Source organism: Falco punctatus, assembly GCF_963210335.1.
Source record: "Falco punctatus genome assembly, chromosome: Z".
NCBI lineage: Eukaryota > Metazoa > Chordata > Aves > Falconiformes > Falconidae > Falco > Falco punctatus.
The window spans coordinates 15,063,868-15,077,171 of record NC_137586.1 but is presented as its reverse complement, the minus strand read 5'-3'; the positions used below and the strand labels follow the sequence as shown (position 1 = coordinate 15,077,171).

Below are 13,304 nucleotides of genomic sequence, written 5' to 3'. Positions count from 1 at the left end.
CAAAGGTCAGAACTGACACCAAAATGAGAAGCTTACATTGCACTTGACTCTGGCTTCTGTGGATGAACACCAGATGTCACTTTCTGAGAGTGAGAGATCTTCAATCATTACTTGAGCCACACACAAAGTCATCAGTCACCATAATGACTGGGCCAAACGGCTATTTAGAATTTCATTGAATACAGTGTAAATGCATTTGGGTTTAGTATTTGTGCTCTTGTGATTGGCAGTGATACATTTAAATGTTGTGGATGGCATTACCAACCGGGATAAGTCTAAATCACTGTTTTAATAAATAGGCAGTGTTGGTTTACAGAAAGATTCTATTTGCAAGAATATTGCACAAACTGCACACACATCTGACATACTTTAGAGGCCAGTAATGAATACCCCATTCAGCAGAATTAAATATAAATGCATTAATTCAATATTTGATCTGTTAAAGACATGTTCCCACCTCCTCCTTCTGATCAAGAAATTTATGATGGGATTGATGATGAAGATGCTGTAACTAGGTATGCTTTTATATCCATTACATAATTTGCTTCTTTGAGTGTTTCCATTTCAGGTTTTAGTATTTTTGAATTAAGCTTAATAATTAGCAGGTATTAGGATGATCAGCAAGTGGGTATACGTCAAGATGGGTTGATGAAGTTAAAAAAAAAAAAAAAAAGGGTTTGGTCTTCTGTGGAAGTTTTGTTCTGTAATTAATTTTGGTATGTCAGCAAAAGGAGCTGCAACCATGAAAATCCCCAAATCTCCAGCTAGACTGAATAGCTCTGAAAGCAGATAGCAAATGCTAGCTTTGAGCAACAACATAAAAACAGTAAGTCACTAGGTTAATATCTATACCTATAAATATATCTCAGTATCTACAAATAATCTAACATACGTATTTGTAGTTCAGCATTTTAGTGTTTAGCATTTATGTAAGTGTCCTCACCTTGTGGTATATACATTGTTGGCATTAATGACAATTATGTGCATCATTGGAGAATTTAAACTGGACCTTTTAGAATGAATGTTACATTTTACCTTGTGATAATTACATGCATACTCCAAAGGTCTGTATCGCAGGATGAAGACAAGAATGGTATCTGGTCCTGGGGAATCTTGAAGAAACTAAAGGTCAAAGATGACAAAAAGAAAAGTGTGCGAGAAAAAACAACCAAAGGCAATGGGGCAGAAGATAATGGAAATTTGTTGTAAGAGTCTGCTAGGAAATCACAGTGCACATTAACGAATTCTAATAAAGCATTGATCTCACGCTACTAACGTGTTCTCACAGCAGCCTAATGAATCATGCATCAAATTGCAGCTCAGGATGATACTTCTCTGCAAAAACACTGACCTCCTTTCCTTTCACCTGCATAATATAATTGTTTTCTTAACAAACTGTGTTTGTTATGTAAGTCTGGTAATTAAAATATACTACAATTTTTTTTATGCTGAAGAGCACCAAAATAATCCATCATCTTTGTGCCACTCTGATGATGTCATTGGTGATGTCACAGTGATGATCCTCAGTTAAAACATACTTTGTTCACCAGTACAATGTAGCTGAGATAAACTGGTAAGTCTAGACCCATTAATCCAAATTTTAGGAATAATATGCCAAACCAAAAGATGCAAAGATTGTCTTCTACCCATCTTGCCTAGAGGTTACATCAGCAACTGGTGTTCTACAATCATCCTCTGCCATTCAGCTCTGAAACAGTTTACTTTGATTCAGTTTTAAAAACACATTTAGTCCATGAGTAGTGCTGGTGTTACTGGAGCTTCAGAATGTCTGGAGATTACTTGGAGCCTTTGTGTTGCAAGTTTTTTAAATGATGCAAAAGCCTATTAATGTGATATAAATACTTAATGAGCATCTTTTTTTTCCAGCATGTCTCCTTCAGCAAAGCAGCTTGGAAAAGGTAATTAATAGCCTATTGTTCAGTATCCATATTGATTTCTGATCCTTTTTTCTATAGACATTAAGTGCTAGTCACAAAAGTACATCCAAGGAAGGAAGCAGGATTTCCCATTGCTTACCCAGTTCCAGTAAACAAATTTCAAATATTGTGACTGATTTGGCTACAGACAAGGAGATACATATACATTGCAATCTCTCTAGAAAACAATTTAATGTATTTTTTAAGAAGTCATGATTTTTCTATGTGAGATTTTCACTAGTTCATTTTATTTGACATTAAGTATGAAGAGGTACACTTGGAAAGAAGCACTTAATGCAAGGCTTCAAAAGTAAAAAGAGATGCTTGTTATTTTTATCACTTGCAGTGTCTTTGTAAGATAACATGTATTCATAAATTTCAGCTTAGCCATGGAATAAAAAATCAGTTCTTCCAATTTTTGAGGCTGTTGCCACAACTGAGTTCTAAACCTTTTATCTCCTGCTGTGATTTTTCTAGCCATTGATTTGATGACTTGAAAAAATTGCTTCCTCTCTTCAAATAAGCTGAATGTGATTCAAAGTATATTCTTGGGGTAAGAATTCTTTGCACTGCTTTGGCATTGCGAGATGGCCTAAAAACTAACATACATGTGATTCATATCCACTTCTAAGCCATTGACCAGATTGCTATAGAAGTGCCTGAGTGTACATTAAAATCAAACTCCAAAAATATATTTTGATGCAACACAGTGGGAAACGGACTAATTAAAATGAAAATTAAAGGCTATTGCATTAGCCAACACGTGCTAAAACTTGCTTCAGTTTAAGAAGATTAAAATATCAGTGAATACCTATTATTATTAATAAAGAGTCTTATTCTGAAAAAGATTGGCTGGTGTTTGTTTTGCACAGTAGACTGTGCAAAACAGAGAACCCACAGTTACTACAGACAGTACGTGGCTACAGTACTTGCCGTAATTTCTTGTCAACTTAGCTATACTACCGTAGATTTAACACAATGTGTTCACTACTCAAGGGTCGCATAACAATTTTCCATTCTTTTAAACAATATTATTTCAGATTGTGGAGACAATTATGTTTATGATGACGTAGATTCTTCAGACTTCCCTCCTCCACCGTCTGAACTCTGGCAAGTTAAAATGGGAATTACTCCACTAATTAGAAATCTGTAATACACTGTAAAGCATTTTCAAAGTATTTACCAGACGCAGATTGCTATTAATGTTATGGTTTATTTGATGTTGTCAGGTTTTGTAGTTCTTGTAACTGTATTGTTGGAAATGGCTATTGAATGCTCCATGCCTCTATTTCAAATTGGAATAATAGGCTATAGAACAAATAAGCATGCTTTGAATTTCAACAAATTCAGTCCCCGATGGACAAGACATAGAAATGAATGCATGGCCTAAAGGTACGTCATGGTATATTCTCTGTGTGCAGTCCTCTTCCTATCAAAATTTGGGGACTGTTAGGATAAGTACTAGATCTCAGCTGCAGCAGTGTTTTTAGAGAAAAGGAGATAATGCCCTGTGTTGTAAGAATGAAACACATCTGGATGCGTAAATTTCTACCTGGAAAACTTTTATCCCTGGACCAGGAAGTTATGGGTATATCTGGAGCACGGATGTGTTATGAACATAGATGCATCTCTGAAGATGACTTCAATATGTCACATTCTGTTGTCACTAACTCCACTTAAGGGAGGCTGCAGAGTGCACTACAATAATCTAGCCTGAAGCCATTAAAACAGAGAGAACTCTTTGAACTGTGTATCCAAAGGGAAAGACATAGCCCTCCTAACCTAAATCTATGCCAGTTCACACACACTCCCTTACACTCATCATCAGTGAAACTGCCATCCACAACTCCTGCAGAGATCAGGAAGGATCAAAAGGTAGAGGCAGACTTTAAATTCCCAAGTACAGGAAGGGCAGTTTGGGCATGAAACACTTCAGTATTTGTTGCCACGGGTCAAATCTATCAGGAATGTGCAAAAAACAACAGACTTTGAAATGGGTCATGTAATGCAGATTCCTTGGTGTAGCAAGGTTATCTATGGGCACACAGGACTAACAGTTACTGTCCGAAAGGCTAAGTAAGATGTTCCAGCTGCCTCCACAATGGGATGTGTGGTTTTCAGCCTATTGCCCAAAGATACATAAACTTCACTAGAATTGCTCCTTGTCTACAGATTCTAAAATGATGGGTATCGTTTACCTAAACTATTTTTGGTAGAAGTAAAGTTCTCATTGCTGTAGCAGCTAGATACTTTGAGTAATTTTCCATGTTCACTTATGTAATAGACATATTATCATCAGAACTCATTGAAAGAGACAAGTAGGGAAGTGAATCCCAACATTTTATTTCTTCTGAAATCAAATCTTTATTGTGTTATCAGGATTAGTTTTGTAGAGCAACAAAAACATATTAAAGACACATGAATGCAAATGCATTTTCACTAAAATTATCACAAACATTGTCAATACCTCAGATCTGTTAATTTTGTTTTTATCTGTAACCTCTTGTTTTAGTTCATCAAAATCTGAAAACCTTGGAAAACATAAATCAGATGGAAAAGATGCAGAAAAGCTTAAAAAGATGGAAAAAGAAGAGAAAGAGTTCAGAAAAAAGTTCAAAGTAAGTTTTGTTCACATAAAATATAAAGAGTGGAGTATCTGTATGGTGTCCTCTAATTTGTATCTCCTAATTTGTAAATGATCCATTATTTTGCCTTTGAAAGGTGAGGTATCACTACTTGTAAAAATAGTGATCTGAGCCTTTGTAAGTCCAAATGGCAAGCATGGGCACATATTACATAACATAAACAAATATTTGCCTAATCTTCAAAATTTAGTAATAAATGGGAATATAGTGGTCTAAAAAAATGCATGATCATAAGTTTGACACTGACCTTTTTTAACCAGCATCTCTTTGTTTTATTTTTGCAGTTTGAAGGTGAAATTAAAGTCCTTTATTCTACTACCACAGTCCAGGATTTGCCCCAGAGAAAATGGGGATTTAAAGACTTGCAAATAAAACCAGGGGAGTCTCTTGAAATTATAGAAAGTACAGATGATACCAAAGTCCTGTGTAGGAATGAAGAAGGAAAATGTAAGTTTTATTATAAAGCTGTAGTACAAATCAAATTTTCAGAGAGTGATTGAGTCAGGATGTGTGAAAACCCCTCTTCCCTGTCATATTAAAGCAGAGGCTAGTACTTATCTTTTGTCTTGCCTGGTGGCTCACAAGAGATAGGCTGTTGTTGTTTTATTATTGTGGTTTAAGAATGGCTTGCCTTAAAAAAAGTTAAAATCCAATAGACATATATTGAACGTGGAAAAAAAGGACAGCTTAGTTATGTAAAACTTGCTTTGCTGCAACTAGTAGAAGGTTTTGTAGCTTATGTCTCCCTGTATTTGCCAAAAAGAGTATAGGTATGATACTCCACAGAATCTAGTAAAAGTAAAATCCTTGCTGCACCTCTGTGAAGCACTTGCCCATTGATTGCAGTCAAAGGAAAACCTATAACAATATTCTTATTCTGGATTGCCAGAGATGGAGTTTAATCTTTTCAACAGACTGAGGGGGAAACTGTTGAAGGAGCCTTTCCCCCACAGCCTCCAGCTAATCCAGGGCGTATATCCTTGTTGGCATGCCTGCTTGTTTTGGGAGCTGCATGAGGCCTTTCAGTGTTTCTTTTAAATCCCTGGCAAGGGTGTGCATTGGCATAATTTTTTGCATTTTTGGAGAAGTCTGGACTATCTACTGTTGGTTTCAATTTCTTCATGTGCTTCTGTTACAATACTTTTCAAATCTAATGAAACCTCATTTTGTGCAGGAACAGACTACATTCAATGCAGCAGCATCCTTACACTTAACTTTATCTTTTACCTCTGACCTATGTAGAAAACAGTCCAATGCCATAAACTTCTGAAGAGGATTCAGTCACACTCGTTTTTTTCCCTTCTGTACTCAACTGCTACAGTCTGGAGTATAGCTTTCTTCCTGGCAGGACTGTAGGGTGAGGGAAGAATGTCTTGCATAACAACACATACATTTTTCAAAATACGGATTGCACTAGTGTAGCCACTTCCCAACGACCAGCTTTCAATGCTGCATTTTTTTGAATCAAGCTAGTAACAAGGTAGAAAGCAGTTCACATTGGCTGTTTTCCTCACATAGTTTTCAAAGCCTTTCAAATAGTGACAGTAGCTACTGCTTTGCTATGCATAAAAGAGCAAAACACACATAAATATCCTCCTTGAAAACCTCTGAATAGATCTCTGTCAATTTTCTCATTAATTAGTGAAGTTTGAATCCTACTTAAGTGCATGACAGTTTTTGTTGTTTGCTCTACTTGCTCTAGTTCCTCATATCTTAAAGCTATGATTTTACCTTTTGAAGACCAGCTAGACTGAAAATAAACAATTAAAGATTTTTTTGTTACTTCCTTGCACATGAAGCCTTCCACTTGATTGTTTACTTAGGAAGCACTTCCATAGCTTCATGCCTCTACTGGAAGTTAAACAAAATTGCAAATTACATTTCAATGTCTTCCCACCTTTTTAAGCAAGGGCTGATGATCTTAGGAACGTATTCTGCTATCACTTATTTTAATTGTTATGAAAATACATGAAATTTCAGAATTGAAACAAGGAACTCATTCTCATTTACCTTCTCAAATTTCTTCTGACTGTTGCCTTGATCTGACCCATGTACATTTTGAAATACACAAAACCTTCAATGTAGTTTCATAGATTTTAATTAAACATTAGGATATAAATGGACTTCAGTGCCTGAAAATATAAGTTGTGTCCTCTCCAAGCTTTCTTTACACTGTCAGAGAGCAGCTGGTTTGATACACCACACCTTTGAGTGGTGCTAAGTAATCAAGATGGAGTGTGCTGACCTGCTGCCTTGTCCCGTATTATGGAATCCACATATATATAAATAAATTAATTAGAAACCAAAAGTTTGGACATGTAATTTTGGATTAGTAAATTCAAAATTGTGTGAGATCAGCAGAGGCTGTGTCCCACAAATTTAGGGGCTTTAGGATCAGAAGAACTAGATTGCGTGTTGCAGCAGTAGAAGGACTATCACGTGCACATTTGGCTTGCAAGCAAGCTGTGTTTGTGTGCCATGACCAAAAGTGAAGAAATTTTGCTTTCATGTATTTCACATGAGAAAACTAAATGAAGAAACAGAGAAGATTAGATTAGCTAAATGATTTTAAGTAATTTCCAGGAGGCTTCAAAAGCCCTAGAAATTATTGTCTGCTTAAAGAGGATTTTTAAAAGGTGAGATCTTTAGCGAAAAATCAGTTTCCATGCCTTTATCCCTGATAATAAAGTCTGAGGGAAGAGAACCAGGCTAAGAATATCCTGAATAGACAGAGCTTTCCCTATGCATACTGACTTGCATTCAGCCTGAGGGAATATGCTGATGACTAAAAATCTGCAGCACTAGTTTCTCTGACTATTGAAGTTTGCCTGCAGTTTAACATTTTTACTATGCAAAAGTTATAGCAGAATTTATGTAAGTACCAAATCTTCACAACCTTGAAGAGTTAAATACAGGCAAATTAAGCAAATTTTATCTTACATAGCTGCAATCAAATATTGAATACATAGAACTATTTTTTGATTCATGTAATACTAAGTCTTAAATAGAAGCTAAAGCAGTTTAGCGTCAAATAAAATATTGCATGAAATTAATGTTTTTTTAGGCAAGCTTCTGCTCTAGCACAAGACAGAAGTTTTCTTTCAAAGTCTTCCCAGAGCAAATGGCTAATATGCTTTATATATAGCATGTTCTGGAAAAAAGTTATTTACATTTGCAGTTTATAGCGATATCTGATATCTACCTATTTCAGGATGGAAATATACCAAGTTAGAATGAATTACACAAATGTTTCTTTATGAAGAAAATCTACATATAAGAATTAGTTATTTATTACTATTTGCAGGACTATTTGGGATATTAGCCTTGTCAGATAACATTTCCAAAACTCCATGTAAGAATCAGAGGGCATTTTTGTAATTAAAAGCATTGGCCAGTCAAAGGTTGTGATAATTCAGCAGGTTTTGCAAACAGTACTAGCTCATTGTGTCTAATGTCAGTTTGCAAGGGAAGGCTTCACCTACTAGTAAAGTTAATATCTTGGAAAGGGCAATTTCAATTAGAATAAAAGTAGGGTTTGGATGTAAAAGAGCTTAACACAAAAGATTAGCTTCTTTAGATGGACATTACTGTACATTTAGAAAAAGAAAATATACTTTAATGCCTTGTGTGTCAGAACACTTATATAGTAATTTCAAATATATCATGAGATCACCTTTCTGGTTTAGAACTATCCTAATTTTGTACCAGCATACTAATGTTTACCTACAAACGCAATTATTTTTATGTATTTCTCTCTGCCTCTATATGTTATACCAATTGGCAAATATTTCAGTAAATATATTTTACCAAAGACAGCAAGTACTTCTTCCAAGAGATTAAATATATTAAAGAAATATATGTGTAGTTTTATCTGATTTCATTAGTAGTGTAACAGAGTAATATAATATTTCACTAGTGAGTAGCTTTTCTAAGGTATTTCTATTCTCTATATAAACAGTTTTATCAATATGATACAGATAATTTTTTTATAACAAATACAGTTAATGATAATTAATTGGTACATACAACTTGAAAGGCATTTTTGTCCCTGTAGGAAACTATACATATTTCTGTTATTTATTATTATAAATACTACTATGTGGTTATTATTATAACACATTATTGTAGTACAGTTCATGAACTGTACTATATTTTGTGTTAATAGCTGTGGTTTCACACCCCTCTCATGCAACCAGGAAACTCAAATATAAGATGAAAACTTTATCTTGCATGACCTGTGTTACTATTTTCTCCTTTCAGCACTAGTTTTGTACACAACAAAAACTACTGCAACAAAACAACAGAAATGACATTATGTGAATATGTAAAGTATATGGCACAGTAGATACATAACTGGTCTTGGAGCTGCTATAGAATTCTGATTCACTATCTAAGGCACCACATTATACTAAACAAGCAAATAAGAACAATTTAAACTCTAATTGGACAGAGCAAAATTTTCCTTGGGTACATATCCATCGTACATTGTTACCCATCTACTATATCTTTCAGTCTGAAATACCTAAAAGAGAAAGACTGTTTCACTACTGCTAGCAACAGAAGAAATAATGTGAATATTTAAATTTAACTTAAGTACATATATATTTCAATTTTACAGATGGCTACGTTCTGAGAAGCAATTTAGTTCAGAAGTAAGTACAAAGTAATGCTTTTGAAAAATTCATTGTAGCACTCAGTTTTGTTCCAAACCCTTTGTTAAATAGAAGTGAAATGTCATTTTTTTTGGTATGTTGTTCTAGACCTGCAAATTGAGTTATTTTATGGAGTTTAGATTTCTCAAGAATTAGGCATGTACATCCATGATGAAAATTTTCCAGGGCCCCATTCCTCATTGTTTAACCATAAACTCTGGTTTAAACCATGAAAAATTACATAAATTAAGCATTATTGGTACTAGAATCTATTGCTGAACTGCATATTAATGTGATTATGTGTACTGATGCCATTTTCAAATGTCTAACAGAAACAGACCATTTTTTCTTTAGGTTTGTTTTTATTTCAGTGTTATTGGGATTGAGCAGATTTGGCTCAGTGTTGCTCCAAATAATTGCACGGAGTTCAGCATTTCGGTTTTATTCCAAAACTTGTTAAAAAAAGCTTTTTCATTTCCTTCAAGGGGCTTTAAGTTACAGCCTTAAATATCAAATCAGATGTCACTTTTAGAATGGAGGCCTGCAATTGTATGATTTATATACTTACATATATAAATAGCCTTACTGGCTTCCACGGGCCTGTTCATGTATCTAAGTAACATATTTTGAAAATTCCTATTCATGAAGCATGCATCATTTATAAACATTACCTAAACTCATTATCTAAAAAGCTGCTCCTCCAAAACCATTACAGCATTGCCAAGTACAGAAACAAATAACAATTTTAAGGGCATAGTAATCTTTTTTACTTATCTTTTCTGGTTTTCATTTAAAAAAAAACAGTATATAGTTTTTCATGGTAATATCTCTATGAGTTTGTTAGAACAGCTACTTAAAAACTGAATTTAAAAATCCAACCTTTTAATAAAGCAAGCCTTTCACATTAGAAAGAAGTGCATCCAGCTCTACCCTTCACTGAAAATTGTTTGATCTGACCATCTTGCTCGATGCTGTTCTGTTATCACAAAGGTTGCACTTTCCTAATTAGCAAATTAATTACTTGGTAGCATGTCTGCACCACACTGCTATATTATTTTGTATCTGCATGCAAATAGTAATATATATCTGATGTGTCAATTTTTAAATACATTATTTTTATTTTTTTAACTTACAGTGATGGAGAGATTTACGATGATATTGGTGATGGTATGTTGAACATTTCAAACAGTACAATAACTATATTCAACTACATCAAATAACTTTGACCCTGAGTTGAGGTACTATACAATACTAATACTTTTGTATTTTATTTCCATTTCAGATTGCATCTATGATAATGAGTGATGCAGAATTCTATGCAAGAGCCTCATTGAAGATCCAAATCTATTTCAGACTTTCTAATGGTGAAAGCAAGAGAAGTCACTAAAGCTGATCCCGAGTTAATTGGTTACTCTCTTCTAAATGTACAGTTAACCTGTTTTAGGATTTCAGGGTTCTTTCATGCCTTGCTTTCTATGACATTCATATTGCAATTTATCTGAGCAATTAAAATCCTGAAAACATGAGCTAAAGTTAAGGTTATAATTTTACACTTTCTTTCCACATTTGTGACAGTCCATGTAAAAAACAGTTCTTCGATTAGCTATACCCAAAGAGGTCAGTTCAGGGCTATGAAAGATACTGAGGTCAACAAACCCAGGGAACAGGTTTTACTCTGGTTCTGGTCTATTAGGCACCAGAGACTGCCACTCCAGGGAGGACAGTATCCTGAAAAGAAATGCTTCCTTTGGTGATAACATCCTGTTGTGAAAACAGGAAATCAAAAGTGAGCATCACAGAAGGCAGTATATAGCTGACCTGCCATTCTAACTGCAATAGCGTTAGCTACACTGACATGTACCATTACTGCTGAAGTTTCTTTTCCTGTGTTAAACTGATGGTAGAATATCATTCTCTAAAATTTATTTGACCATTTTGTAAAGTACTTTTTGAACAGTATTAATAGTATGATAGTAATAGTGTTATGTTACATACAGCACTCTCAGATATAAACCGCAGAACAGTCTATAGTATAGTGTTGTTCAGAACATTTACGTTAAGATTTAGTTTTCATTTAGTTTGAAGATTTCTCATTTTTGTCACTAGTAATTTAGGCATTAAAATGAACCCACAAACTAATGATAAACTGGTTGGAAAAGACTTCTAGACTAAACATATATGAATATTTATCAGACCATTTTGAGAATATCTTTTTCTTCTAAGTAATATATTTTACACTAGACTTGGCTAAATGGGAGTATAGAAATCAAACATTTCTGTGCTTATCCATTGTAGAAACAACTTTCATTCCTAAAGATAAGTGGTGATGCTCTTCTCTGAGTGAGCAAGTAGCAAATCGAAGTACAATGAATGGATGAATCAAAATAATAAAAATATCACTTTGAACTTACATAGTAGGACTCACTGGAAATCAAAAGATATTTACAGTGAACTCCTAATAAAGAGGGTGAACATGTGCAGAAAATGGAACATGTATTTGTAATGCTTTTGCTGTACTGCAAGATAATCAAAAACCTGTAACAACCAACGTGGTTGGATCAGTGCAAGTAACTCTTCTTGATAATCAAGTCTTCTATAATCCTCAAGGTATAAGTAAGGTACACCATGCAAGCCAGTGCAGTGCAGCAAGCTAACAAGTTTAACTTACAAACAAAAAATATTTGACTCTCTTGAAGTCAGTGAGTTTTGGTCTTACCTTCAGCGGAGCTAATATTTCACCTTAGACAAGCTCCTTCTATTGGTGGTTCAAAATACAGTAAAACTGCAAGGAGTGGTGCATTGCTATGGGGATATCAAATATAAAATTAACTGTAGAACTAATGGCCTATAAGCTATTTTATACTGTATTTAAAATCACCAATAATACACTGAAAAGCTATACGCAGACCTGAGTTTTCTGTTCTATATTTGCTATTCAACCAGCATCCAGGCATACAAATACCAATTTTATGTGTAAGCATCAGCACCGAACTTTAAAATATGGTCTTGTATATTAAGTATAATGAATGTGGCTTGACTATTTGGCTGTGTTGCTGCTGGTGGTTTACTCATTTTTCAGGAGCATTCGAAGAGGGTATCTGCATCAAATTAGTGATATGCCAAAGAAGTGGGAGGGAACACAGGCATTTAGAAATATACAACCATTTGTCATTAAACAAAAAGACAAATAGTTTTACACAGTTAAATCTCAAAAAAAGTCTGTGTTAAATTCTAACCTATATGCCCAGTCTTGTTTTAGTTTCAACCGATAGCAGAACTTCATGTGTTATAGTAAGGCAAAGGAACTTTCCTTTTGAATGTAGTTTATCTCGTATTAAAGGACTGCAGTAGAAAACACAAACCTCTTTTGTCTCCCTGAAAAAGATGTTAATTTTATTCTTTATGAGATATTTCAGTTATACATTCTTAATAGCTTTTCCATATTCTTAGCCTTAATGTGTTGTAGGTACTGTATTTCCTTACTGATTATGCTGACTGAATTGGTTGTATGATGCATATAAATCAACAAAAGAAATAATCATAAGATACTTTAAGCTAAAAATCAAATATAATGTGATTGTTACTGTAAGGTACTGCACACTGAAAAATTACTGGTATCGTATATTCTTTCTTTTCATTATTTTACCAGTGCTGTTCACTGCCTCCATTTATTTCTTCTAAATAAAAGTGTGCTTTCTGACAAGAAATATGAGTGAACTATTTTCCGCTAAAGTAGAAAAAATGTAGCTGAAAAATAACTTCCCAAAATTATCACTGAGCAGCTGACAGAGTGAAAATCAACTTTATTATTGCTGCAAAGGCAGGAGAAATACAGTGTGGCATTTTTTTGTTGGTAATTACTATCCAGAAAAAAAAAATGTAAGCAGAAAATCTTCCAGGCAGGAAAATCTATTCTTAGGAAATTTAATAAAGTTAGTATTTTTGAGGGTTTCTTGCCTCTAATTTATTCTATTATCTTTTAAAAGTCATAAAAAAAGAAAAGGAAAGCTGTTCTCTCTCTTGATATTTTTCCCATTCCAAACTCGGTCTATAATCCTAGTGTATTTAGC

General features: G+C 34.2%; 1 protein-coding gene across 2 annotated transcripts in view; it reads left to right on the top strand.

The window, feature by feature from the left end:
* Window positions 1-12,943, top strand: part of FYB1 (FYN binding protein 1) — a 49,777-nt gene extending 36,834 nt beyond the window's left edge. Inside the window, exons 11-19 of one of the 2 annotated variants that reach the window (XM_080372164.1) lie at window positions 446-515; window positions 1,065-1,205; window positions 1,888-1,919; window positions 2,978-3,047; window positions 4,450-4,555; window positions 4,867-5,029; window positions 9,201-9,234; window positions 10,370-10,401; window positions 10,517-12,943. In XM_080372164.1, the coding sequence (XP_080228290.1) occupies window positions 446-515; window positions 1,065-1,205; window positions 1,888-1,919; window positions 2,978-3,047; window positions 4,450-4,555; window positions 4,867-5,029; window positions 9,201-9,234; window positions 10,370-10,401; window positions 10,517-10,539 (671 nt within the window). In that variant the 3' untranslated portion in view covers window positions 10,540-12,943. The remainder of the gene's footprint in view (window positions 1-445; window positions 516-1,064; window positions 1,206-1,887; window positions 1,920-2,977; window positions 3,048-4,449; window positions 4,556-4,866; window positions 5,030-9,200; window positions 9,235-10,369; window positions 10,402-10,516) is intronic. The other variant, XM_080372165.1, reaches the window with a different exon arrangement.
* The last annotated feature ends 361 nt before the right edge of the window (window positions 12,944-13,304 follow it).